Source organism: Serinus canaria, chromosome 11, assembly GCF_022539315.1.
Source record: "Serinus canaria isolate serCan28SL12 chromosome 11, serCan2020, whole genome shotgun sequence".
Taxonomy (NCBI): Eukaryota; Metazoa; Chordata; class Aves; order Passeriformes; family Fringillidae; genus Serinus; species Serinus canaria.
The window spans coordinates 14,105,776-14,133,775 of NC_066325.1; the positions used below are offsets into that span (position 1 = coordinate 14,105,776).

Sequence of the window (28,000 nt, forward strand, 5' to 3'; positions counted from 1 at the left end):
AAGCCTAAGGACAGTGATGCCTTGGGAAGAGACACATTGGTGGGAGAGGAGGCGGGAGCAGCCGACCACTGAAAGTCCCTGCCTGAATAATTTGCCAAGTAGTCTGGGCTGCTGTGCGTGCTGGGAAAAGCTGGTGTTGAGTACATCTGGGGAATTCCAGGAGCCATCCCGCGCCACGGCCGTCGCTATTCCCTGCCCTCTCCCTGTTCCCTCCTCCTGCTGTCGTCACCCTTGGACACGTGTGAGAGACTGAATAACAACTAAAGCTCTTTCTCGGGGCTTCACAATCCTGGAATGAGCGGCAGCATCTGTGTTGCTCCGGAGGATGCAATAAGCAGCCGGGAGTGGGAAATACTGCCGGTAATCCCTCCCTGCCTGCCTTTCCTCCTGCCGACCACGGGAACATGAAGGCTGCCTGTCTCCAGATGCTGCTGTGGGCCCTGTGCCTGGTGACCCTGGCTGGAGGTGAGACACAGCCCCGCTCGTCCCCACCCTCCCCGGGGACAGCCAGGCTCGGGGGGATGGCCGCGGCGCCGGGAAGGGGGCGGTGGCACTGGATCGGGCTGCAGGGACCTTGCGGGATGGATGCAGGAGATCTCAGGGCAGCGTTTGGGAAGCGGTGGGGAGGGAAGGCAATAAATGGCCGCAATCCTGGCAGCAGGGACACCCGAGAGCCCCGTGATGGCTTCTGTCACACCGGAGGGTAGATGGGGAGAGCGGCGGAGACACTTCCCGATAACCTGTGTTAGGAAAAAGCCATAATGTACTTCTCGTCCCCCTTTTTTCACGTGCCTGGGGTCGTGGCCCGAAGGCTGCAGCCTGGCCGAGGGTGGGTGGGTGTCTGAGGAGAGGACACCCTGTGCTGCAGGTGCCGGTGCTGCCGTCCCTGTGAGGCAGGGGGTGTCACTGTCCCTGTTGTCACACGCTGCAGTGTGTGTGCCTGCGAGGGGAGCCGCTCTCCTGCTCGGATAAAGATCTCTGCGGGCTCCGGGCCGAGCTGGGCTGGCTCTGCCGGGGCCGGGCTGGCTGCCGGCGGCGGTGGCACCGCTCAGTGCTCGGCACCCTTCAGCAGGGCGGTGCTGGGCTGTGGCACCGCTCAGTGCTCGGCACCCCTCAGCAGGGCGGTGCTGGGCTGTCCCGCCAGCTCTCAGCACCGCGGGCACGGCTGGACTCTGCCCGGAGCCGAGGGTGATTGTTCCCACGATGCACAGAGATCCGTGTCCTGCTGCCGGATGGAGCTCCTCCCTCCGCACACCTCCCAGCAGGTTCTGCAGCGCTGGCCGGAGACAGGCCGACAGCAGGGACACCAGGCAGGGACACCCGGCAGGGACACCCGGCAGCTTACCCTGCCCTGGGAGCCCGCTGCCTGCTTGGCACTGCCTGACTCTGCTCACCCGTAGCCAAGCATCCCTTTCCTCCAAAAGAGGAAACGGGGCTGGCCCTGCTGAAGGCCTGGTGGAGCTCGCTGGTCTTTGGAGGAACTGTGCTGAAAAGCAGGTGCCAGTGGCTCCTAAGAGCAGTGGTCCTGGGCGGAGATACTGCCAGATCCCTTTGGCAAGGACTCAGATGCAGCTCAGAGAAGCAGGGATGTGTGCCCCAGGAGGAGGGCTCCATGCTCCTGTGGCACCCCTCTTTCCAAGCTCCTCCACACTGGGAGAAACCTACCAGGAGCTCAGCCAGATGGAAACCGTTTGCATTGGTGCCAATAATGGTAAAACCAGTTCAGGGTTGTCAAAGGAACAGATTTGTTTCTCCAAGGAACAGGGACTGCTCCTCACTGTGCACGACCTGGCTACCCACAGGGACAGTGTGGCCCTCTTGTCACTGTGCCTGTTTTGTTGAACTGTGCTCTTGGAAGTGGAGGCCACCAGCAGAATATCCCCTGGCTAATGAGAGCTGATTGGCAAGTCAGCCGCCCTGAATTCCCAGCAGGGAATTCTTGACCCTAAAATGGCACAGAATACAGTATTGTGTGACAAAAGAGTTTTGCTTTGACTTGACTTGACTGAGGGTTGGAAATGGGCTTCTGTAGAGGGGCCACAGGAGTGTTTGCTTGGGATTTCTTTGCAATCATTTCCCCAGTAAATGATTAAAATGATTCAGAGTGCTCTTGCATTGATGCTCATTCTTGTACCTGGTACCTGGATCATTCCTAACTGAACTGCATAAAATTTGCCACATTCCCTTGGGAATCAGGGGCAACATTTTGTAAGAGACAGCCTGATTGAAACCAGATGCCAGTTCCTTTCTTCACAGAGGTCCCAGATAAATCAGGGATTGTTTTTGTAAATCCTGCCCCCAGGGATGCCAGGAACAAGTTGTCAGGATGTGTTGTGCAACTGCCTGTTGTGGGAGGCTGGAGGTGGATGCAGGCATGAATGGCTCCAGTGGTGTGACTGGCCTTGCCCCTTGAAGGGGTGGAGGGGGGTTATATTTTTACACTTTGCAAACTGAAAACTCTATTTTCTGGTGGAGGTCGAAAATATGTGTTAGGGGAGCTGGGCTGCTGAGATACCTGTGGGAGTGAAGCATCATTCACCAAAAGGTTCTTGCCCTGCACCCTTTCTCTGAGCCCAGGTGGCCTTCAGAGACCATGGGAGCAGAGGCAGGATGCTCACCTGGAGGGGAGATCCCAGAGAAGGAAGAGATAAGACTGATAAGGAGAGAGCAGAGCACCCTGCCCACTGGTGAGGGTTGCAGCAGGTCTTTGGGGGATGAAGAAATGTATTTTCTGGGCATTGTGCTGAGACCAGTCCTCCTGGTAGCCAAAGGGGAAGGACCTGCAGGTCCAGGGGCTTGCACATCCTACAGGACAAGCTGAAATGCTGTCCCAAAAGCTCACAGGTTTCACAGTGCTTTTTTCCCCTCAGTTTTCTGGGTATCTTACTGTGTGTGGGTGCTATTGTCTTCATCAGGATCTGTCTTCATCTCAGTCCAGCAAGGATTGGAAACTCTTGTGGCAAGCTTTGGATTCTTCCCTGGAAAAGGGAGAAATGAAACAGTGCTGGTTGTGAGAGGCCCTGATAAAAAGCCAGCATATAATGAGGTGAAATTTTTATTTCAGGGCAACCCAGAGCACCTGTGCGGTGTGCAGAAAGTTGCAGCAATTCTACAAAGAAGTTACCAGAGAATCTGATCAGGAAATACGAGACCAAATTCGTCTGTGGACGAAATATCACCATGTAAGTGCTGCCCCACTTCCAAGTGGGATCAGGGTTAAATGGGTGGGGAAAGGGACTGAGGGACATACCTGGAAGGACAGGGCAGAGGAAAGACAGGGGGAGAGAGCTCATGTGTTCCTCTGAAAGCAGAAATTTTGTCTGAAGACAGATTCAGACTTGTCAGCTTGTCTGGGAACTGGGAACGAGAAAAGCTCCATTTCTTGTCTCTGGGATAATTGCTGTTTTGTGCTAATGCTGAAGTTCATGCACCATTGACACCATTTTATTGCAGCCTGGGGGGTGGCTCCACAGCGAAGCTGCTGGGCTGACCTTGGGAAGACTCACGACACCCAGTAAACCAGAGGGTTTTTCCTTCAGGCCCGTGTGCCCCAGGGCAGCTGGTGCCTGTGCAGCTTTCTGTGTCCAAGCAGGACAATGCTTCTGAAAGTGAAAAACTTATTAGGGGAAAACCCTTCACCCATGAGTCATGTTCAGCTGCTGCTCATTCAGTCAGATATCAGAGGCACCTGCCTGCCCTTCCTGAAATGAATCATCCAAACAGCACTTGGTGTTTGGATCTACACACCATCCCCACAGCCCTGATCCCCTGAACCAGGGTTTTCTTTACTCATTGAGTGGTCCCTTTATATTTTCAGATTTGTTACTGTGAAGTCCAGGAGGATTTGTGCAGATTCAGATGAAGGCTGGGTGAAGAAGATCAAAGACAAACTGGACAGGAAAAGTGCCACAGTGATGCCACCATATGTTGTCACCTCAGCAGAAGAGCCTGGTAGTGTTGAGAGACATGTTGGTCTTCCAGAACTGGCTCCATCTCAAGCCACTGCTCCAGCTAGTTTCTTCCAGGGGACTGGAACAACACCTGGGGAGAGAGTTCATGCTCCTGCTGCCACGACAGAGGTGTCCAGCACGGCCCCAGTGGGCAGGCAGGATCCCCCCCAGCTCCCTGCAGGATCCAGCCCCGTGGCACAGGAAGAGGCTGTGCACCCCGAGGTCACTCCAGAAGCAAAGGGAGAGCCCTCAAATTCTCCTGCATCTTCAGCAACTGCAGCAGGTGTGGGCTCCAGGCAGCCCACCCCACACCCCACTGGTCAAGACACAGCTTCTCCTAACTCCAATTCAGACCTGATGGCTGCTGCCAGAGGATCCAAGCAACCTGCACTTGGATCCCTGGGCCCTACAAGAGCCAGAGCCAGCACACCAGACGCTGCTTCCAGCAGTTCTAGGTCAGACCTCCCCTCCGTCTGGGACAGTGTGAAGACCACCACAGTCACAGAGACAGCACCACAGACTACTTCAGTTTCTACTCTGAGCTCCACCACTGCCACAGACAAAGCTGCCTCTGTCCATACCAGCAGGGTTGTTGGTCTCTCTGCAGGGACAACAGCATTTGATCATTCATTGCCTGGAGGGAAGCAAGAGCCTTCAGACACAGTAGTTTTTACTCACCAGACACTGTCGAGCCAAGTCAGAGTGCAGATGATCACAGTCAGGCCAAACAATCTGCCTCTGCCCAGCTACCTGTCCAAACCTCAAATGCACTTTGTCATCCCAGTTTCTGCTGTGTGTGGAGTGATGGTTGGCAGTGTTGCTCTTGTATGGGTGTATCTGAAATTTGGAGTCAAACCAGAAGAAACGTCAAGAGAAATGGTGCAGGGCTTGCTCTACCAGCAGGCAGGGCATCAAGACAATGTCTATCCAATGGAAGTAATATGAATGCTTCATGGCATGGACATTTCTGGCCTCATCTGGATGAGTGTTGCTCCAGAAAAGCTGTTCATGCTGAAATGGTGACCAGTAGGAAGCAAGCCTGGGAATAAAAATCACAGAGAAAACTGATTTTTTGGTAGAGCAGAATGCCCAATAATACATCTACTTCATCATTGACCAATCACAGTGTTCTGGACATAAGGGAGAAAATTCTTTTCTACTGCACTGCTCTGTACAAAGGCTGTGGCTGTTCTATTGCTGTTGCTGGCTCTCTGCCAGCTGATGAGATTTTCCAAGTTGCTGTTGGGAATTTTCCTGTGGTTCATCGTGGCCCAGGCAAGAAGCCACTCACCCACCCACACTGCTGGACTTGGGCTCAGCCACCTTGGGCAATCTTAGCACCAAACCCACACAATTTGCACTCAAACTTTCTTCTGCTTCTTTCTTTGCACTTCAGGTCTCTGCCCTGCCAGACCAAGACTGGAGCTGGTGGCCAGTGGGGTGCTGGCTCTCCCTGGGCTGATGGAATTTACTCTCATCATTTTCTCTTGCTGGAGGCATGAGGGGTAGCCCAGCTATCCCTAGAAATAGTTGACCAACGCTGCATCTGATCAGGGGACTGAAGGGCAGTGCTACAGATCTTCTATTCAGAGAAGCTGGCAGCCCACAGTCTGTCTCCTCCTTGAAATCAGGCCCTTCCTTTTAGCAGCTATGGGAATTTCTTCTTGCAGATGAATTCTGAGAGCTGGTTCTTGGCCAGTCAATGCAATAAATCCCTTCTGCCAGCTGATGCACCTTGTGCCCAGCTGCATCCATCACCAGGGCAGGATAATGCTGATGAATCTTCACAAATGAGAGAAATCAAGAAGCCACCCAATAATTTTGCTATTCCTGTGTTATAATTGGAACATTTTTGCTCTTCTCTGCAAGCACAAAACCCAGGAAATGTGGAGCTAAAGGCAATTCTGGATGTAGTCATGAAAGAATTACCACAGCAGACATCCTTTTGATCCCATTTTCTCTCTAGAAATAAGCACATTTGCTGATCCACGAAAACAAAAAAAACCAAAAAAACAAAAAAACAAAACAAAACAAAACAAAACAAAAAAAAAAAAAAAAAAAAAAAAAAAAAAAAAAAAAAAGAAAAAAAAAAGGAAAAAAAAAAAAGCACAAAATGCCTGTTCATGGACCTATACTTCAGCCACATTTCAGTTTTTCCATTTTGGATAGCACTGATCACCAGGCTATGAAAGCACTGTTACAGAACCAGGCTTTTTTAAACCCCAAATTGATTTTGATTTTTACACATCCTGACATTGCTGTACATAAGTCTTATGTTTTACCTGTGGTCAAGTCCTGAAATTCCTTATTAAACTTTGACTCCAGGATGAATTCTGCTGGAGTGTGCAAAGGTCTTCATGACATGAAGCTTTGTAAGTAGATACATATCAAGGGTCAGATCCCAGCCGAGCTCAGGGGATCAGATCCCTCAGTACAAATATGCATGCAGAAAATAAAAGCAAGATCAGCAAGAAAAAAATCAAGAAAATAATAAGCAAGATCATCAAAAATGATGGGCCAGCTGTAAAGCAGAGCTTAAGGAATGTGGCCTGTTGGATCTGTCAGATTGCACCTTCAGGACATCCCTCCAGCCCTGCAGTGGCGGAGGACAGACCACAGCTGTGCTTGCTGTCTGCCATCACCCATCCCTCACTTCTGCATTTTGTTGGCTTGAGGGGTTCCTCTCCTTTGCAAGTACAGGATGCAATCAGATTTATTTCAATGATTAAATTGGAGTGAAATCCCTTCTTGTGCAGCAGCTCAGCTGTGGAACTCTGGTGGGGTAAATCTGGCTCTGCCAGTGCCACCTCCTGGTGCACCCCACCTGTGCACAGCTGGAACTCGTGAGGTGATGTACTGTGGCATTATTTTTATATGAAACACTAGAAATGTTATTTTTGTAAAAAGGTTTTATAGCTTTTTGAATGTATGTAATGTCCTGTGTGAGCTGCTTGGAGTCGAGACCTTTGTGCAGCACTGGGAAACACTGTGCCTTGTCTATTTTGTTGCTGGTCTTGGATGGCTTGTGCATGTCCCTGGGAGCTGGATCACTGCCCAGGCCCTTCAGCAAGCAGGGTGGACACTTGTGTGCTGCAGGTGAAGTGCTGGTCTTGCAGCAGGCCTGGGGAGATGGATGTGCACCAGCCAGACCACTTGGAGTCCCACCAGTCCTTGGCAGGACGCTGCTTCCAGCCCCACCACCAGCTCCCAGCTGCTGTGATCCCTCTGGAACTCATCAGGAGCAGCTGCTTCTCCAGGCTGGCCCTGTCCTCCCTGCTCCCCTCTCCTGTCCCTTGGCTGTTTGCAGGCAGGGTGCTGGCACCCTCACAGGGGACAGGGGGACACTGCTGCTCCTCCCTGCAGTCTGGGAGGGAGGGAGGGAGGATGGAGCCTGTGGGTGTCACCCATTTCTGGGGGTTTAAATACCACTTGCTGTAGAGCACAGTGACTGTTACAAGCTCCAGTTTGTTTGTAAATTGAGTGTGTGCATGAGATATGAGCTGTACATTTTTATAGAAGTAAAAGTAATAAAGTCCTTATGTTAAAAACTTTCACCCTCAGGGGACTGAGCCTTGAGCTGGGTTACCAAGCCTGGTCCCTGCAGAGATGAACACCTGTGACTGAGCACTGTGGAAAGCATCCCAGCATCACCAAGAGATGGCAAAGCTGGCACAGCTGGATGTGGCCAGGCCATTGCTCCATCTCCTTTAAGGGTTTGATCTTGCAGATGTTTGCAGGAAATATATTTCCTCACAGGGAGTTGTGTCTCCCCTGTCACTGAGGCAATACAGAAAACTGGACTTTGGCATTGTTTAAGCAAAGCTGAGGTCAAACAGCAGCTCAGAGACAGCAAACATTGTGCTCCAAGTCTGTTCTGTAACGAGACAAGAGGGCAAGGGCTGAGACAGGACCTCTCCCACCAAGCCAGGGCTTGGGCTGCCCTTGTGTGCTGCTCTGGTGCTGGAGAGCTGGGGAGAGCAGCTCAGTGAAAGAGTCACTTCTCAGGGGTTTGCCTGGAGTGGGGATGAGCACCTTCCCTACATCTCAGGAGCTCTCATCCCAACCATCTCTCAGCCCCGTGCCCTTCTAGCAGGCACAGAAGTCAATGAAAATTTCCTGCAGCCGAGTCACCAGGCCAGGAAGGTCATTTGGGGATGATGAGGAAAAGGAAACGAAAGCACTTTTGTTTTTTAATTTCATTTCTCCTCTCCTGTGGAGAGGGCAGGAGGAAGGAGGGGGTGATGCAATCCAGGATGAATCATTTCTGATCCTTTCCCCGGGGCAGAGCTGGCCCCAGCAGGGCTCTTGGGGCTCCTCCTCTGCAGATTTTGGGTGCCCTGGGCTGTGGGTGGCACACGCTCCCTGGCTTTGCTGGTGTGGGTGTCTGGCTGTGCAGGGAAGGACCTTGTGCCAGGGGTGCCCCTCCACACCCCTTCCCCTGGAGCTCCATGGGTGCCCCAGGGGGTGAAGGTTGGTCCAGGGCATAAATAATGCCATGTCTGTTCTGCTCAGGGGGATGAGAGGTGCATGTCCTGCCCTGATGCTTCCCCACAGCCCCCAGGAGATGGGGCATCCATGGTCAGGAAGGGCTCTCTCAGCCCTTACTAACCCTCTTGTTTCGTTTCCAGCCCCACAGCATCTCCACCATGTCATAGCAGCTGTTTAGATTGACCTGGTGAGAAGGAGAAGTCCCTGGGGCTCCTCACAGGATCCATCAAAGCTCAGGCCTGAGGGCACTAATTGGCCATAATCATCCTGACCAGCCTGATCGTGGGGGGCTCACCCCCACAGCACCCCCCAGTCCTCTGCCCGAGCCTCAGGAGCCCCATCTAGCTCAGGTCTGAGTCTCTGCTGTGTTGTGAGTGCTGCTCTGATGTCCTGGCTCTGATCTAGCCCCTTGCACAGCCCCTGGGTCTCCTGGCTGGATGGAGCTCTGTCTCTGTCCCCATGTCCTGTTACTGCTGAGAAAATTCCCCCAGCCTTCCCCAATGGATTCTGGATTTGGTTCCTGACCTTGGTGTGCCTGGGGCCACTGCTGGAGGCTCTGAGCCCTGTGCTCAGACCCTGTGGGCTGTCACCTGCCTGTGCTGGGCCACCCCTGGCTCCTGGCTTGTCCCTGCAGGCTGCACCTGCCAGGGACACCCCTCTGCCATTATCTCCTCCAAGCTCTGGCTTCTCCCCAGGCTGGTGGGAGGTGAAGAGGACAAAGTGCTGCCTCCATCCTCGCTGGTTTGGGCTGGGGTTGATCACAGCCCTCAGCGTGGTTTCTTTCCTGTGAAATGTTGCACAAGAGCTCTCGTGCTTGGGCAGCCTCTGGTGCCACCACCACCCTCACCCTGCTGGCTCAGCAGAGGCAGGACAAACAGGGGAACAGCCACGGTCCTGCTGGGCTTTGTGTTTGCTTGATCTCCCCTTTTGTGAGAATTGTGTCCCGTTTGTGTCACTGCAAGGGCTGCTCTTGTTGCTGGGGTCCCTCTGGGTAACAGAGAGGGGGACTGGCTGTGACTGCTCATTTCTTAAACCTTCATAATTCACCCTGGAATTCTGCCACAAACCAAATAATTTTAAAAAGAACACGACAGATATAAGTGAGAGTCACCCTCCCAGGAGGGCTGTGATGTCAGCTTGCTGACTCTGACCATAACCCATCACAAACACATTTTCATAACAACATCTAGGTCGCTTAAGATGCCTTGCTCATCACATTCATTAACTGCATTTATTTTTCTGATTGCTGGGGTTTTATTCTAATCAAACACTAAGGAGCAGATAAATACAAAACTTGTTCTAGTGCCATCTTGAAATTGTCAGGGCTAACTCTGTTCAGAATTAAATCACTAAAAATTAGACTGAAATTACTTCCATGCCCAATTTTTTCCTGTTATCTCAGCTTTGCTTTAAAAGCTGAGCTGAAGCATCTGTCTGCTGCTTGCTTAAACTCTGGGAACTCTAAAAGGCTGAAGGTTGAATAAAGGAGCCTGAAGTCCTCATTAAGCATCATTTCCCCTGATTGCTACTCCACACAGAAACCTCTCCAGTGCAGTCTCCCTCTCAGCCCAGCTCCATCCTTCACTTAACCCTGAGGTAATTGATTGACCTCATTGGATAGAAATGCAAAAATATCTCATTTCAATGTGTTTGAGGAAGCTGACATCACATCTCTTAGCTCATCTTCCTTAGCCAGATAAGGCCATGTCCAGTTTGTGGTGCAGGTGCACTGACCCTTGCCTGCTCCTGGCTGGGTTTGAGGGTTTCCTGCATGCCCACAGAGAGTTTCTGCTCTGTCCCTGTGCCTGTGGAGGAGCTTGCCCAGTGAGTTAGTGCAGGCAGAGCCTGGGCAAGGGCTCCAGGAGTCACACAGCCCTGCTGCAGCCTCTGTGTCTTGTGACTCCAGGCAGAGCTTCCTGCACAGGAAACATCTCAGATCAACAGCTCACAGCCCTTGGTGCTCCCCAGTGTCCATCTGTAGGAAGCAGGCTTCATGAGAGATTCTTATTTTTCTTATTTTAGAGAGTCCTCCCAGGCTGTAGGACTTGCCAGGGCTGTTCCTGGAATCACAGGGATTTTGGGAAGGAAGAAGAGAATCACCACTGGTTTGTGATTGTGTCCAGAGTCAATCAGGGCTTCCCCATGAATGGGGAGCACCCCAAGAAATGAGAAGGAGCTTTGCAGGCAGAAAGGGGGAAGAGGGTTTAAAGGAGCCAGACAAGGATGTCTCATCTTGTAAGTGGAAAAATTCAAAGTGGCCGAGTAGAACAGGAGAAAGCAGGGGAAACTCATTCCAAACCCTCCCAGTGCCTCCTGGGGACAAGTTTCAGGCACTGGGGGATGCTCCCTGCTCCTGCCTTGCAGCCCAGCTGCTCTTGCAGGGCCTCCCCCAGTGCAGGAGGTCTGTGGTTGTTTTCCAGCACAGCTGGGAGGGCTCAGTCACCCACTGTGACCCCAAGCCCAGCTCAGGGCTGCTCTGCCCTACTCCTCTGTCCCCTCAATGGCAAAGGCTGCATCTGATGTGTCCCCTCTGCCTCCCTCCTCCTGCAGAAAAACAAGATTCTGTTTTTTTTTTTTTTTTTTATGTTAACAAGCACATTCTTCAGAGTCTGCTCAAATGAAAGAAAAACTTGGGCCAGCAGAGGGGCTTTCCAACACTTTACAATTAATGCCTACACAACAGCCTTTCCCTTTCCAAAGTGAATTAGAAGAAACACCAAAGGTTCTCCAGGGAGTTGTGAGTCATCTGGTTTCCACAGACATGGCTTTGAGTCCTGAGAAAGGGGAAGCAGAGCATCCTAGGGCAGGTCTTTGGCCAGAAAAAGAAACACAGACCTGCAGGAGGTTCTGAAGGTCCATCCAGAGCAGGGGATCTTGAGCCTCCCTTGGCAGGAAATGTGTCTGATGAAGCTGGGCTTGGGGAGACCTGAGCATGACCAGAGCAGTTCTCTGCACTGGGTGGGTTTTCTCACAAATATTTTGAAAGGCATCCAGGGATGACAGTCCCAGGCACAATATCCTGCTCCAGGGAGTGGCTGGGGGTGCCAGTGTGAAGAAGGGGCCCCTTGGGTAGTTCACAGGGAGTGAGGGAGGACTGTGGTGCCAGAGGGTCTGCATGGGACCCCACTGCTTCCTGCATCCCCTTGGAGTCTGGTTAAAAAGAGGGAAGGGTAGAAAAATTGTCCAAGCTGAGCATGACTGGCAAGGAGCTGCAGAGGGGCTGCTGGGACCTTCAGAGGGTCTGAAGAAAGGGGAGCCCAGCATGAGGGGGGAGAGCTGTCCCCAGGTTCACACAGAGGGGCTGGCTCCTTTCAGCAGCTCCCTGCAGGGTCTGGGGTGCCTCAAGGCCGTGGAGGGAGGAAGATGATGGAAAGACTCCCAAAACCTTTGAAGAGGAAGTTTTCCATCCATTCCCCTGAGCCTGGTGCTGACTCCTGCCCTGCCCTGAAGCTGGGGGCTAAGCCAGCCCTGTCCACAAGGAAAGGCTCAACTACACTCCCTTCTCTCCCCCTCACTGCCCAGTTCTAAACAGGGAGTTTTGGTGGAAAACTTGGGTTCTTCCCCACAGTACCAACATGGAATGTGATACAACTTCTGCCAGTGTTTGCCAGCTTGCCCCTTTCAGGCCACAGAGGGCAGGTGGTAGCAGTCCCTGTGCTTCTGTCTAATGCTTTCCACAAGCCATCCAGGCATCTCCAGCACATTTGTGCTGGCTCTGGCTGAGTGACCTTGCATGGAACACCAAGCTTTGCCTTCCCTATGGCTATGACTCCCCTCTCTGAAGGCCCAGGGACTGAGTTTACATCTGCAGAGAGGAGGATTTCACTTCCTTCATGACTTTCCCTGTGTGGGTGAACACAGAAGCTGACACAATTTATTTAGTCTTCCCACTTTCCAGGTATTGTCTGTCTGTAATCCCAACGACCCCGTGTGACATGGAAATCCCCAGGGGCAAAAGCTGCAGCTTTTCCTTGAATTAGGTTCAAATTCTTTGGAAAAGAGATAACTGGGGAGGAGTAGAGAGGATAAATAGCAGCAGCTCCTGGCCTGAGCTCAGAGTTGAGCTCTCCCAAGGAGGCAGAGCAGCATCCTGCAGGGAAGAGCCCTCCCAGAGCCACCATGCTCACTGCAAGGCCAGTCCTGCTGCTCCTCGGGCTCCTCGCCCTCTCGCTGTGCTGCCATGCAGGTAAAGCCCCTGGTGAGCCACTGCTGCCCTGATCAGGGCAGAGCAGCACATCCTGGGGTGCAGGGAGGGATGGAGACTGCTCCTGGGGCTGGGTGGCTTTGGCAGAGCTGCTGCAGGGCTGGGTGATCCCCTGAGCATCCTTCTGCCCCGGGAGGGGAGGAGAAGGCGCCTGGGGCTCCTCGTGGCAGCATTTGCAGAGCCTGGGGGATGTTGTTGTCATCAGCCCTGTCCTGGGGGAAGGTCTTGAGGACAGGCTGCCCCCAGAGCCAGCCTCACTGTGCCTCTTTGCTTTCTGCAGCCCCTTACTCTCCAGCCGAGTGCTGCTTCGACTACGTCAAGGGTGTGCTCCGGCTGGACTACCTCCTGGACTTCTACCCCACTGGCAGGGAATGCTATTTCCCAGCTGTTGTGTAAGTCCTGGCAGCTTCCCTACTGCTGTGCTGCCTCCTGGGCTGCCAGGGGCTCAGTTCCCCTGTTCCACGTGGGGACAGGACAGGGACAGCTCTGTGTCACTCCGTGATGTTCCAGCATGCAGAGGGGAGGATGTGACAGTCTGGGCACTTGAGCAAGGCCACTGCAGCTCCTGAGGGCTCTGCACAGGCTCCAGAGGTGCTGGGCTGCAGGATGAGCTGCTGGTAGGGCACCAAGAACCCAGGGGCAGGCATGGGGACAAAGGGAAAGGAGAAAGGGTGCAGGAAGGGAGGATGGTGTGGGCACAAGTGGAATCACAGCTGTCATTCCTGACAAAGCTTCACCTTTAACCTTGGCAGGTTTGAGACCAAGAAAGGAGCCAAGGTCTGTGCAAAGCCCGAGGAGAAATGGGTGAAGAGAGCAGTTAAAGTGCTTCAAAAGAAGAAAGAGCCTCGTGCCCCGTGATGCAGAGTGGGGGCCCTGGTTCAGGCTCCCCAGCCTCCTGCTGGGAAGGAAGGTTTGCATCCCCTCTCAGAAGAGGTTAAGGATGTTCAGCTCCTGGGAGAGGGCACCGAGTCCCCAGAGCCCTGAGCTGCATCCACAGCTGGGCACCAGCTCCTGGAATGCCGCTGGCCCAGCCTGCACCTGCCTGCTGATCACAGCCCCAAAATAAAGTTTATTTCATGTGATATTGGAGAGTGGTGTCCTTTGTTCTCCCAGCCCCACAACTGTGCTGCTGCTGGCAGCTGGGGCTGGCTCTTCCCTCTGGGTCTCAGGGCAGGAGGGGAGGGGATGGATGGGACTTCAAGGGGACCCAAACCTCTGAGGGTTTTTAGGTGCCAAACTGCCATCAGTTTCAGGCTTAGGGGTTTCAGCCTGTCCCGTTTCCTGTCCTGTGGAGGAGCACAGCCTGTCTGCCATGTGTGCTCAGGCTTGTGGTGCCTCAGCTGGGCTGCAGAGGAAAGATCCCTGCAGAGCTCCCTGGGCAGGAGGGACAGGCAGGGGAGGCTGAATCACACCAGGGATTCCTGCACACATCCCCCTGGCCAGGGGCCATGGAGAGCTCAGCTCTGATCCCTGCCAGGGCTTTGGGAGGGGGAGCAGAACTGGAAGGGCAGGAGTGAGGAAAGTCATGAGTTAAAGGCAGTTTAATAAATAAAGTAAAACTGGCACACAAGCCAAGCAAAATAAAGGATTAATTCTCCCCTTCTCATGGGTGGGCAGGTGTTCAGCCACGGGGAGCAGAGCAGGGCTTCCTCACATGTAACAGTGACCTGGGAAGACAATGCTGCAACTCTGAATGTCCCCCTACTTCCTCCTCCTTTCCCTGTAACAGTCCAATAAGGGGGAAAGGAGAACCAACCAAAAAAAGAAACTCACCCCAAAAATTCCACCAAGTGATAAAGAAACCATCACTTGCACCAGCCCAGATGACGCTCAGGCAGCCCCTTGCTGCCAGCACTCACAGCTCCTGGGGAAGGGGATTTTGGCAGCAGCAGCTCCAGGGATGCTTTCACAGCAGAGGCAAAACCCATCCCGAGCTGAGGGGTGACCCTGACACACTGCAGGTCTGGAACTTGGGGAGGTGGAGAACTCTGGGTGCACAGGAGAGGCTTCAGCCTGCAGAACCTCTGAAACTGCTCCAACTGCTGCCTTTCCACTGCAGGAGTCCTCAGGCCGTGGAGTCCCAGCTTGCTTGGGCTTGGTGCCCTCTCCTGACAGCGGCTCGGATGCAGCACTGACCCCGGGGCTCTGGGCGGGGCAGGTCCAGCCGGACCCCGGCATTTATCACGGGCAAACAGTTCATGTTCTCTGTTAAAGTATCAGCTTTTGTGATTATCTCCTCAAAACCCAAAGCATTTAATGAGTCAGAGAATATTTCCCACCTCTATAATGCTTTTTTTTTTTTTTTTTTTTTTTTTTTTTTGGTCCTTGTCTATCCATTTCAATTTCTAAAGCAGGGGTTTTCCTCAGTCAGAAAATCTGTATTCAATTATTAATTATAGTGAGGTTGGGCACCCATAAAATCCTCTGCAGAGTCTGTAGCCCCTCTTCTCTCCACTTGCCCTTGCATTTGCCTAAGCAGGAGCTCCACATCTGGGGCAGAGGCTGTGCCACTGCTGGGGATGGCTCAGGAGGGTGCTGGGAACACCCCAGGAGGGGCAGAGGAGCCTGGAGAAGACTAAAGCCAGACCCAAAGGTCCTCTGCAGGGGCAGGGAGGGAAGCCCAGTCCTCCAGAGCCTTGTGGGGCCTTTCCAGGCCTTCAAACATCCAACATGCACTGATTTCCTCCATGAAGAACACACAGAGGCATCTACTAATGCTTCCTCTGGAGAGAGGAATAAATAGCTAAGGGAAAGGAGGAGCAACTGTTTGCCTCAGACAAGCCTGGAAACGGAGCTCAGGGCTTCTACTTGAGGTTTTCTGAGCCAGGGGATGCTGGCTGGAAAAAGTCATTAGCTCAGTTCTCCCTTAATTACAGTTGTGTGCTTTTAACCAGTGCCTTGGAGCTGGTGTGAGCCTGTGGCCCCAAGGGTCTGAGCACTGGGGATGTGGGCAGGGAGGGCAGGAGAGCCTGGGGGTGATGCAAAGCCCACAGAAGAGGGCTCTGGCTTCTGTGTGCCAGGCATTTATTCCCTGCAAGAGTCCTGTCTGGGGACAGTGGCAGTAGAACCCAGTGGGGCTGTGCCCAGCTCTCTGTGTGGCCACCCTGCCCCATGCAAGGCCAGCAGAGCCCATCTCCTGCAGACCATTTCTTCTAAACCAGCATTTTCAGCACATCAGATCTGTTTCCTTCTCCTTTCTCCTTTCAGAGAAGTCGTGCAGACATGACATAATCTTCAAAGAAACCCATCTCCACCTTTCTTCCCCTCTGAGAAGCCTTGGATTGATTGCCTCATCCAAGCCACAGCCAGGTCCCCTCCTGTGCTCCCACTCAGCATCATCCTCTGTGGGCTCCCACCAGGACCTCACCTCTTCACACACAGCTGCATCTGCCTGCCCAGGGAGCAGATCCCTGCATGGAAGCTGGGCTGATGTCCAGCAGTGCTCCATGGGGCTGCCACTGGGATCTGTGCTACCTGCCACTCCTCCCTGGCCTCTGGGATGGCTCTCCTGGGGCTGTGCTAGGATCTGTCCCCTCTCCCTGCAGATCTCTGTGCACTGATGGCCACAAGCCTCCACCCCCCAACTCTCATTTCAATCCCAGTGCTGGTGTGGGAGGCACAGGAAACACAGGGGCTCAGGCTTGTGTTCAGACCCAGACTTTTCTCACACACCCCACTGCCCCTGCCCCATTTCTTCCTCTTCTGTGAAGTCTGCTGAACCTTGGATTGATTGCACCTCTGACACCCCCTGCTCCAGGGTCCCTTCTGGTTTGTCCAGTGTGGCTTCTTCTGCCTGACATCCCATCCCATCCCATCCCATCCCATCCCATCCCATCCCATCCCATCCCATCCCATCCCATCCCATCCCATCCCATCCCATCCCATCCCATCCCATCCCATCCCATCCCATCCCATCCCATCCCATCCCATCCCATCCCATCCCATCCCAGTCCATCCCATCCCAGTCTATCCCATTGTGCTTTCCTGCCCAGCCCAGTGCTCCCTGTGTGCCCAGCGTGGCTGGGGAGGTTGGTTTGGGTGGGACTCCCTCACTGGCCTTTGGCCCTGAGCAAACCAATTAAGCCCCCTGAGACCTGTCCCTGCTCAGGGACTGTGGGTTGTCTCTCCTGTTAGAAACAAGCAGATGAGCACTGGACTTGATGTCCTGCCTGCATGGGAAGATGGTTTAATCTGCTTTCAGTTCCTCGAAGCTCCCTTCCCACGTCACAGCTCTTCCATCGAATGCAGAACTGCTCCTCAAACCTTTCCACCCATGGCTGGATGTGTCCCAAAAATAAACAACAGAAAGCCCCTTGACCCTGGCTTCTTGGTACACCCCTGAATTTTTGGAAATGCAGCCTGAGTGGGCGGCAGGCAGAGGATAAATGGCAGCGAGGAGAGAGCCACAGGCACAGCACGGCCAGCGAGCAGGGCGGCATAGGGCACGAAGGAACAGCCAGCACAAAGCCACCATGCTCCCTGCAAGGACTGTCCTGCTGCTCACCCTGCTGCTCACCTTCTCCCTGCACCACGCCACAGGTAAGGAACCTGCTGCAGGGGAGGGCTCTGAGCCCCCACTGGGGACACCCCACTGGGGAGGTTGGGCAGGAACCCCAGCGGGGAAAGGGGATGGTGCTGCTGACAGGAGCAGCACCCCCTGCTCAGGGCAGGGCAGCACATCCCGGGATGCAGGGATGGATGGAGAAGGTGCTGGGTGCTCTCAGCAAAGCCAGACCTGGGGAGAGGCTGCAGGAGCTTGGAGGAAGCTCTGGCAGTTGTTCCCCAGATCTCAGCTGGATGAGCAAGGAGTTGGATGGAGGGAGAACATGGAGCTGTTTGGAGCCTTCCAAAACACCCTGCAAGTTGTGTTCCTGCCTTGGAAAGCCCCAAAAGCTCATCCCCAGGCTGAGAACCCCAGCCTTACTGTGTGCTCTGGGGGCTACAGCAATTTGGGCTGTGAGGGGTCCCAGGCTGTTCCCTGCCCCACCTCTGTCCATGTCCCAGCCCTGAGCTTGCTGTGTGAAGGGGGACAAAGCCCTGCCACAGGATGCCATAGGTGCTGAGGTGCTCCGCAGCCTCTGTGCTGTTCCAAACCTGGTGCTGCCATTGTCTGGTGGTGCAATTCACAACATCCCCCCTTCCCTCCCCAGCCCACTTTGCACCAGTGGAATGCTGCTTTCAGTATGCACAGAAACGCATCCGGCACCCTCAAAGCTTCTACGAGACATCCAAGGACTGCCCCAAGCCTGCAGTTGTGTGAGTATCCCAGGGTTTGCTCCTCATCCCAGATCTTTTGCTCCCCCATCCCATCCCATCCCATCCCATCCCATCCCATCCCATCCCATCCCATCCCATCCCATCCCATCCCATCCCATCCCATCCCATCCCATCCCATCCCATCCCATCCCATCCCATCCCAGTCCCAGCCAGGGGGGGCTGTGGTAGGAAAGCAGCTCTGGGGAGTGGGCAAAGAGGAGAAAAGATGGGTTTTAGTGGTGTCTGCTAGTGCTAGTGCTCTGGGAAGACTCACACACTCACCAGCAGCCCAGGGAGGGCACAGGCTGCTGGAGATGGCTCCAAGCCTTGATCCTGGATGGGGCTGCAAAAAGGGAGGAGAGAAATAGTGCACAGGAAGGGAATGGCTCGTGGTTCCTGTTTTCACTCTTTTTCCTCACTTTCTCCTTGCAGGATTGTGGCTGCCAATGGTGATGAGATCTGTGCTGACCCCAAGAAGGACTGGGTGAATAAAATCATGAAACGGCTTCAGAACAAAAACTCAGATCCATCCACCATCTGACCTGCCCATCCCATTCAGTCTTCCTGTCTCCCGAGGGAGCCAACCGTGCTGGCAGCTCTTCCCCAGGGGGTGCTGTGGCCGCGGGGTCACTGCAGGAGGAGCCATCAGGATCAGGTGTCACCGTGCCATGGACCTGCCGTCTCCCGAGCTCCTCCTGCTGTCACTGCCCTGCCAAGATGTGCCTCTGGAACCAATATTTATAATAAAGACTTACTGCCACAAGTTGCTGTTTGAACTTCTCCTGATTCTCCAGACCAAGCAGTAGATCCCAACAAACCCAGGGCATGCTGCAAGCAAAAAAAGCCTCTGCCACAAGCTCGTATTTCTCCAGGAGCAAACTGTGCCTGGTCACAGTGTGCTTCACTGGGAATGTGACAGTGGAGCCAGGCCCTGACGCACGGGTCCAGGACCCATAGGTGAGGTTACCTCACCCCAGGCAAAGCTGTACATCCTCAGGGCATGCTTGCAGCCCCTTGGGCTTTGCAGGTGCTCCAGAATTAAGGGAAAAGATACTGATCTACCAAACCCTTAATACCCTGACAGCTTCCAAATGTGCTGGTGGTCACTGCAAAGTGTCCGAGAGAGATAAGGAACAATGTCCACAGGAGAGTGAGGACACAATCCCTTCAGCTGGACAGAGGTGTCCTGGCTGCCTGTCCCTCCACAGGGCCAGGGAAGGGTGGGATCCAGGTGGGATCCCAGATACTAAAACCAGGCTGCTGGCCCATCTTCTCATGGGAGAGCTGCAAACACACAATGGGAAAACCACAGAAAGGAGAAAGCAAGGAATGGGGCAAATGATCCTCAGCCTAAAGCTGCATCAGTGTTTTATGCTCATGGCCAGAAAACACTTCAGGGCTGTATTTTCTAGGACCTTGAATGGCACAGGAAAAACATCCCTAATGACGTTTTTGCCCATGAACTGCAAGCACAGTGGGAGGAGCAATGGTGGAAAGGGAAGCTGTAACAGATACTGGGGGACAAACACCTGGAGGACTGTGCACCCCCTGTCAGAGGGGACACAGCCTTCCCTGATGAGCAGAGACTGACAAAGCACACGGCTCCACACGGGCTCTTGCACATGGATGTGTATTTTAATAAAAATAATTCTGTCAATATACAGCAGAATGTCAATTTCTTTACCATATTTCCAGTATATTTTCATAGGCTTTTTCTCAGTTAAAATCAACCCCCCCGAGCCCCTTTTTTGAAGTTTTCATGCGAAGCATCAGATAACTTAATTCACAAATACTAAGCGTAGACTGAACCAATGTGCACAGTTTGTGTAACGTCCACGTAGCCAATGTTGTACCCAAGAGGTGAAACTCCCTTCCAAGGGCCTGCAGAAGGCTGGAGTGGCACAGGGAGCTGTGCCCAGCAGTGGCTGCTCCTGCAGGGCTGCCGGGAAACCTGCAGAGAGCTCGCACCCCATGCTCCAGCTGAGCATTTCATACCTGAGTTTTGAGCAACCAGCAGGAGAGGAGAGTTCACTGTGTGCTGAGCAGGTCTTGGGGCTTGCACTGCTGTGTGTGAGAGCTTCAGGGGCTGCAGCCTTCTCCTGCCTCCCCAGCTGCACAGGCAGGACTGAGACACGATCCCAATCCAGCGCCAGTCCAGTCCTTGGTCTGGAAGTCACCATAGTTGTGAATTTTCAAATTTTCTTTAAAATCTGGATTATCCCCACAGCTGCTGCTGCTTCTCCTTTCTCCAAGTCTAAGCCTGTGAGAAGCCCAGCATACAAAAATCCCTCTGTGCTCCCTTCTGGAGGAAGGATGTGGCTGAAGTCCTGCCGAGCAAAAACATCCAAGCACAAGCCTGGACCCAAGTGGAGTGACCAGAGAAAAGGTGTCTGCCTGGCCATGGGACCTTCAGCAAGGAGCAGAGGTTTGCACGGCCTCCAGGAATGTTTCTGTGGTGATCTGAGTGTAAATTCCACACAGCACTTGTGGGTTTCCTGTGACCAGGAGAGAGTTAAGCTTCCCTCTCGCAAATAAAAGAGCTGGCAGGATGTGCATGTGCTCCTCAAGCCTGGATGATGCCCTGGCTTGCTGGGCACTGCTCCAGCTCAAGTTGCAGGCTCTGAGCTTTGGTCTGGGATGTGGGGAGAGGGACAGACATGCCAGGTTCACTCATCCATCACCTGCCACCTCTTGTTGCAGAGAAGGATGGTGGAAAGCAGCTCGTGCTGGCTATGGAAGAGGCCTTCAGGCTCTCAGCTCCTCCCTTTTCCTCCCAAATCTGCTGTAGCTCCCCTCACACAGCCCCAGCAACACTTCCTCCAGCTCTGCCCCTGCACAGCAGATGGGACAAGGCTCACAGCCAGCTCTGGATCTGACCAAGAACTGCTGGATTGCAGGTCCCTCCCTCACTCATCCCTCTGGGGCAGAAGGGTCCCAGCAGCACCCAGCATGTCCCCACCAAGTCCTTCTGCAGAAACACCTTGGTACAGCCAGAGACCCAACACTTGCTCTCTACCTGCTCTCTCCTGCCCCACCACTGAGGCTGCTCTCACACTGGCAGGGCTGGAAGGAAGATGCTCCCTTGCAAAGGGCACTCCTGGGTGGACCAGGAGCCCCTGCTCTTCTCCCAGGCTGTCACCAGCTCCACGGGGCCTCGCTGCACCCAGGACTGGAGAGTGAGGGACCTCTTTCTCTGCCACAGGACAGTTCAAGTCTGCACTGCTTCTTACAGGGAGAACTTCCTGACCCCATGAGGTGCACCAGACAGCTTCATGGCACTTACACACTGCTCTACAGCCTGGCTGCCACAGGCCACCTTCTCCATCAAGCCCAGGACAGCAGAACTCTGAAATGTGTGTCTAAGCAACACGTGCTACATGTTAACACAGACAGGTACCAAAGCACAGCTGCAGTCCAGCCTGGTTTCTTTGCTGAAGGAGGAGATGTTCATCATCCCTGATACCCAAGGTGGAAAATGATACATTCAATCCCTAGAACTACCTCCAGCAGCTCTGGTTGCTCCAGTTTTTCAAGGCAGCCTCAAGAACAAAGCTATTTAAAGAATGGTAAAGATGCCTTAATAAAATGTGAAAAACAAGGACACAGCTTGAGGACAGATTGAGATGTCACTGTGAAAAAGAGAAGGAAAGATATGGGAAGATCCCAGGTTTAGGTAAGCATGAGGAATGATACTCCCAGAGAGGCCCATTCTCCATGCCAGCCACAGCTGCACCTCTCAGTGGGCAGCAGCACAGAGAGGACCACCAGGATGATGGAAACAGAAAGGGGCTGTAGCTCCCATCTTTCACCACACACCTGCCACACATCCCAAGGCAACAAGCTCCAGCTTTGGTTCACATGGGGCTGAGGGAGAGCATCCACTGGACAACCTCCCCTGAAGGGCTGGGTGCTGTGCATTGCCCAGGGCTTCACTGGAGTGCCTCTCTGTTCTGCTGGCCACACACAAGGGCTCAGCTCCCAAGAGACTCCAGAGGAATGGAAGAAGTGCTGCAGCCAGCCCAGCTGCAGGCTGAGGGGTGGCACAAAGGGACTCTCACATGGGGACCTGCCCCTCTGGGCCAGCAGGGAAGAACAAGGCAGGAAGGGCAGTTGGGAGTTGCCACATCTCTGTTTGGCACAGACATGAGCCACAGAGCTGGCCCTGGTCTTGGAGCAGCTCCCACAGCACCCTGCACTGCAGACAGCACTGTGGCCATGCAGCTGGGGAATACTGGGATTGTGGGAGGCAGAGAAGCAAGAAAGGATTGCTGGTAGCAGTAAGTTTTCCCAAAAGCAGCTGGCTCTGGGAGCACACTGCAGGATGCACAGGAGTTAGATTGCTGCCCTCCCTGCTCAGAGGACAGCTTGACTGAGAGCTCTCCCAAACCTCTAAGTCTTGAAATACCTTTGGTTAAATACTTGCTAGGGTAGGCTCATGGAGTAACAAGAGGAATCATTTGGAACAAGATGGCTCCAAGAGGAACAGGAGGAACAAGATTTGGCTCCCCTGGTAGAGCAGAGATACCCACAAACAGGAATGCACCCAGCAGAGCCACTAAGATGGTCGCAGGCTGGAGAACCAGGTGTTTGAGGTGGATACTCCTCCAAGAAACACTTAACCCCAGCTACTGCAAAGTGTGCATCTCACTCCAAAGTTCTCCCAATGTATTCCTGACGCTCTCCAAACCCTTGTCCATGGGGAGGGAAGCCTGGTGAAGTAGTTCAGCTCCATGAAGGTCTCTCCACAGAACCCCTGAAGGACACTTTGACCAAGGCTCCATGTCTGGAGCTCCCAAAATGCTCCTCTCAAAAGGCCACTTTAACAGGCAGGGCACTGGACTCAAACCCAAAGCTCAGGATTGTGCAGGCCTGAAATTAGGTTCCACCAGGTCCCTGTGAAATGTTTTCCTTCTGCAAGGCCTTTGCTGCAGTGCCAAGGGCCAGGAAGGTGGGTGGGGTGTCCAGAGTACAGAGCTGGAGTGTGCTTGCTGCTCTCTAGATCACAGCTCTTTGATGGTGCCTCTGAACTGACTGGGGACAGCTGAGACCCTCTGAGTGCAGCCACAGCAGAGCTGGAAAAGGTTCAGTTATCCCAGCATTCAGAGGCATTCCCCAGGTCCTGGAAGGACACTCAGCTGGAGAGCCTCTCCTGGGGCTGAGGAATGCTGCTTGTGCAGGGTCCAGCTGAGCTCTGGAACACCTCCCAGCATCTGAAGCCAGCAGAGAGCAACCTGTGAGACAACCACACACCAGCAGTTTCTCCTACAGGCTCCACAGTAAAACATGGCTGTACTGAAGGACTCTTGGGAGCAGGGACTTGTTTGAGGCACTTGGAAGAAAAAAACCCGAATCATTTTTATAAAAGTAACTTCTGAATTGCCATGTAGCCTCTGGTTAGGTGTACAGCCACATTCAGTGCTGTAGACCCCATTTCACTTTATCTCTGTTTTTAAAAACTACTGCAATAATCCAAGTTTCAGTTAACATGAACCATCAAAGAGCAGCCAGGGAGATTCAAAGGCAAGAGGCTTTGAAATACAACCTGAGAAAACCACATCAGAAATCCCATCTAGGAATCAGGGGTAGGTTGGGACCTACATCACACCACAAACACACTTATCTTCCCTATACTGAGTCATGGCCACATTAGTCAGAATCTGAGTACAAGAAGCAGAAACCACTGGTGAAACCACCAGAACACTTGAAGTAAATTAAAAAATCCCAAATAACATCCATCACACATTTCTTGGCACCAAAATAACCAAATATCTAGGAATATCTCTTGGTTGGTTTTGTTGGTTTTTTTTTTTGGTAGTGAAACCAAAATAAAAAAGGTGCTCTAGGACAGTCAGCAAAGTTTTGCTGAGAGACCAAATGGGGCATTAATATGACACATGATGAGGAGACTTGGCTCAAAGAAACCACAAAGAGAAGGAATAAAAAAACCCTCAGAAAGATAAAGATGGTGTTGCTATGAAGATGAGAGAGAGGTCTGACTGCAGCCAGACTGCTGCAAGTGATGACCAAAAGCAGAGGAAGCTGCCAGAAGGGGAAGGCAAAGAAAGGTCCTGGAGTACCTCAGTACCAAGAATGAGCCCAGGAGTGTGCTGTCAGCCTAAGGAATGGAAAGCCTGCAGGAGAATCCCACCAGGCAGAGCTCTGGGGCATCTGGGACGTGAGGCCTTGGGAAGGAAACCTTTCCACTGAGTTATCTCTGCACCTGCAGCAAGGCAAGGACAGCAGGCTGGGCTAAGATCCATCAGCAGAGCTGGCAATCAACAGATGAGCTTTCAGGCACAGGAGCTGTTCCTGGAGAAGAGCTGGAACAGAAGCCCCAGACTGGCAAGTTAAATTCTGCTTGGTGCAGCTCTCTGCCTCCCTGGAAGAAAGGCTGTGGTAGAGCTCCCCCTGCTCTTTGCAGCTGTACCAGTGATCTGATTAAAGCATCTCCTGCAGCTCTAAACCTCCTGCTTTCTTAGACTACTGCCCCTCCACACTGCACACCTTCACCAAAAGACAGGGGTAATGTTCTCAGCCACCTCCAATACCATCTGCACATTCACTGCCACAGCCTGTCCTGGCACCTGCCCCCGGCTCTGTCTTGATTTCAGACCTCATATGCCAGCTGCAAATCCATCCTGCAAACCCAGAAAATCCTTAAAGCTTTGGGCTGCTGCTACTTTCTCTCTCAGTGGCACACAAACTCTCTTGGTGCTTGAAGCCCTGGCACAGACTAACCTCCAATTTAAGGACAAACCTCAACAAAACCTGGTCATCCTTCACTGACCTTCAAAAAAAAAAAAGTAAAATTTGTGAACAGCAGTAAAATTCATGTTTGGTTTGAGCTTCCTTGGGTCCTCCCCAGAGATACTGACCTAAAATTAATTTGGTGCAGAACCTGCCAGGCTGAACCTGCCATCCCCTAATGGTGCAGCAGAGGATGCAAAGCACACAGTGCTACCAGGCAGCCTGGCCAGGTAACAGAAGCTTAGAAACACTCCTGGGTGGTCTGAATGCTTATTAGCACTCAAGTCCCTGGGCTTGGCACACAGCATGGACACATCAGTCCATTTTACTCAGAGGTTACTCACCCACAGATCCTTGCTGGTCTCTTTTGGGACTGAAACTTCAGTAATTATCTTAATAATCCCTAAAGAAACACTGCTGCTCCTTTCTGAATGGCTCAGGCCCCACAGAGCTGGTACTGACCCCAACCTGCAACCTGACCTCAGCTTGTCCCACCTGCAAGGACAAGCACAGCTCAGCCCAGGTTTCTCCAGACACTTCCAAAATTTAGAAGTGCTCATTTAGATCAGTGTTACAGAGATGGGAGCGGGCAGGAAATACTTTTATTATTGAGTTAGTGGCAGAGCCCTCCTCCATGGAGAAAAATGGGGGATTTGTTATTTAATTAAAAAGTGTCAGCCCACCAGGGCATCGCCCACGGATGTTTCTGGCCAACTCACATGACCTGGTTCTACCATACAGTGGCAGATGACTTCATATTCATCAGTCCTGTCCCTCAGCTGTTCAGAGAGCTGGATTAAACTCCTTCTCAGGGCTATGAGATGCTTCTACAGCACAATCACCAACACAGGCAGTGTTAATCTTCTACTCTTCCCACTCACAAAGCCAAGATTGAGAGCCTTGGGCTCTGAAGAGAGGCACCATGAAGGACCAGGCTCCTCCAATTTCCATCATTCGTGTGTGACAGGACCTACCTCACCCGGCCTCCTGAGGGGCTGTATGGTGTGTGTGGCTGGGACAGAGTCTGTGGGCAATAAATACATCAATGACTTTGTGGAGGTGGAAGAGACCTTTTTAATAAACATGATTCAAATAAAATAAAATAAAAAAATCCCTCTGAACTGCCACTGTGAGAAGAGTTCGGATTACTAGCACGGATGATGCCGTATGTGCACGATGGAGGGAGAAGGGAAGAAAAGAACAAGCTGTCACCAACTTGATGAGCTTCCTCAGTAAATCAGCATAAACCAGCTCAGCAAAACTCTCCAGATAAAATATTGGTGGAACCATGAGAAACAACTCAAATCAAAACAAAGAGAAAAATCCCTACATCAGAAGGTGCTACATTAGAATAACCAGCGAAATACTGAGCGCCGCTGGAGCCGCAGCAGCGGCAGCGAGATGGGTCAGACCTGCCAGACTCCCCGGGCTCAGAACGGCCACACGGTGAGGGACTCACTCAGTCCTTGCACAGGCAGTGTGTGTGTGCTACAGGGGTGTTGGTGGCAGGGAGGTGGTGGTGCAGAGTGGCAGCAGCAGAGGGTGAAGGGCAGCACTCCACAGCAGCTCCGTCCCGCCCAGCTGTCAGTGCAAATAATCGTCCACTCTGGCGAAGGAGCAGGAGCCCAGCCCCACGCGGGCCATGAGCCGCAGACACTCCGAGGCCTGGCCCAGGGCGAGCATCAGCGGGGGCTGCTTTGGCAGGTTCTGAGATTCTGTGGGGGCAAAGAAAAAGCTGCTCAGAAGAGGATCAGGCTGGTGCTGGCTCACCTGCACTCAGTCCTCTCTCTGTCCCAGCTGGGCACCAAGCCCAGATCCCTAGCAGAAGGTGTTGGCTCTGCAAGGAAGCTGCTCACAAATACTGCCAGCTCCGTGCTGCTGCTGCTGCACACTGCCCAGCACCACAGCACATCCGACAGCTCAGCAGGGCCTTTGAGAGAGTGCTGCTGTGCTGGTCAGAGCCACAAAAAAGCAACGATGATGCTGTTTTTGCCAGAAAATCCTTAAAACATAAGACATCAAAGCATGGAGAAATAAGGAAAGGCAGGAGAATCTGGTCCCAGCTGGGAGGCAACCTCTCCATTTCTCCCACTTGTGCAAGGCTGCACAGCAGCCCAGGCCCTGGATGAACTCACTCCCATGCCTTTACAGTGGCATGTTTTCTGAGGGAACTCTCAGCTGAGCTACACAAGGGGCCTGGTAACCTGTGTGATGCAGCATGTCCAGACACCACATCTCCCTGGTGACAACTTGTCCATGCTCCTCAAGCAATGGACAAACAGCTGTTGACTGTCAGGGGAAGGGACTCTCCTACCCAAAATATGCAATTTCTGCTCCTCTGCTCAGTCAGAACATGAGCCCTCATGGGCATGCCCATCAAGTTGTTCCTTTCCCCAGAAGATAATCTCTAAATCTCCTTCTGGAATATTCAGTGTGAGAGGCTCAGACCCCATAGAAAATCTGCCTGGGCACAAGGAGCCAGTCTGTGCAGAGGATGCAACTGCATTCCCTCCTAGAAAATATGATGATACCAGGGCTGAATTCTGCTAATCCACACAGTTGGAAAAGAGCCCTGGTAAAGTCCACAAAATGGTTCAGGTGGGTTCAGAGCATGAAGAGAGAGGGGTGGGAAATGCATCAAAGACATCTCAGTTTCTTCAGAAAGCAGGGGAGGAAAATCCTGAGGTGCATCCTTGGGGGCAGCATTGAGGAACATGCAAGGAAAGGAGTCAAAATGGGAATGTATCAGGGGATCTGTTCTCTGTAGGCTTCCCTCCTACTCCCCTTCCTGCATTACTGCCCTGACAGTCCCCAGCAAGAGAAAGAAAGGCCAAAGCTAAAAACAAATATTTCTGACAGGTTTGCCTGCCACAGGACAGCCCCTGAGAGCAGGTATGTCTGGGGAAACACTCCCACAGGAACGAGATCTTACCCAAAATAGCACTATTGAGAGCAGCACACACAGGTTCCCTCTGGATCGGGTCCAGCTGTTGGCCAACAGGGCAGTTCCAAGGGTCTGAGTAAGCTAACAAGCTAAAGGCATCCTGGGAGGGAGCAGAAAGGCACAGTGAGATCAGGCAGGGCTGCAAACACACAGGAAAACCACCAAGTCCAGCTGGGGCACCTCCTGCAATCACCATGGTGAGAAGTGCCTACCTCCTGAAAAGAAATGGCCTTTTTCTTCTTGGCAGCAAGGGACCACAGTGGGCCCCAAGACAGGGGGTTAAAGAGGGTGCCCTCTCCACCTGGAAGGGGAGCCAGCATGGGAAGGCAGGTGGAGTGTTCTCGTGGAGAGAAGAGGAGCATGCAGTTGCTCCAGGAAGCAGGGCAGGAGCTGTATTTCTTCTCTCTTGTG

General features: G+C 52.9%; 4 protein-coding genes across 8 annotated transcripts in view; 3 read left to right on the plus strand and 1 right to left on the minus strand.

The window, feature by feature from the left end:
- The first annotated feature begins 101 nt into the window (after window positions 1-101).
- CX3CL1 (C-X3-C motif chemokine ligand 1) lies at window positions 102-7,504 on the plus strand. Its single transcript, XM_018914869.3, has 3 exons — window positions 102-465; window positions 3,065-3,182; window positions 3,818-7,504. Exons 1-3 carry the CDS (start codon window positions 405-407, stop codon window positions 4,893-4,895), a joined length of 1,257 nt encoding a protein of 418 aa, XP_018770414.2. The 5' UTR covers window positions 102-404; the 3' UTR covers window positions 4,896-7,504.
- A 4,968-nt stretch (window positions 7,505-12,472) lies between these two features.
- LOC103816846 (C-C motif chemokine 3-like) lies at window positions 12,473-13,724 on the plus strand. The gene is made up of 3 exons (XM_009090873.4): window positions 12,473-12,624; window positions 12,923-13,034; window positions 13,395-13,724. The coding sequence occupies exons 1-3, from the start codon at window positions 12,558-12,560 to the stop codon at window positions 13,498-13,500; spliced, it is 285 nt and encodes a 94-aa protein (XP_009089121.1). The 5' UTR covers window positions 12,473-12,557; the 3' UTR covers window positions 13,501-13,724.
- A 3,146-nt stretch (window positions 13,725-16,870) lies between these two features.
- On the plus strand, window positions 16,871-18,661 carry LOC103816700 (monocyte chemotactic protein 1B). The gene is made up of 3 exons (XM_009090713.4): window positions 16,871-17,181; window positions 17,793-17,898; window positions 18,331-18,661. The coding sequence occupies exons 1-3, from the start codon at window positions 17,028-17,030 to the stop codon at window positions 18,437-18,439; spliced, it is 369 nt and encodes a 122-aa protein (XP_009088961.2). The 5' UTR covers window positions 16,871-17,027; the 3' UTR covers window positions 18,440-18,661.
- Window positions 18,662-19,512: 851 nt separating this feature from the next.
- RANBP10 (RAN binding protein 10) overlaps window positions 19,513-28,000 on the minus strand; it is a 65,258-nt gene continuing 56,770 nt past the window's right edge. For all 5 annotated transcript variants that reach the window (XM_030227482.2, XM_009090714.4, XM_050979027.1 and 2 more), the window contains 2 exons: window positions 27,578-27,689; window positions 19,513-26,360 (listed from right to left, as the gene is read on the minus strand). In XM_030227482.2, the coding sequence (XP_030083342.2) occupies window positions 26,230-26,360; window positions 27,578-27,689 (243 nt within the window). In that variant the 3' untranslated portion in view covers window positions 19,513-26,229. The remainder of the gene's footprint in view (window positions 26,361-27,577; window positions 27,690-28,000) is intronic.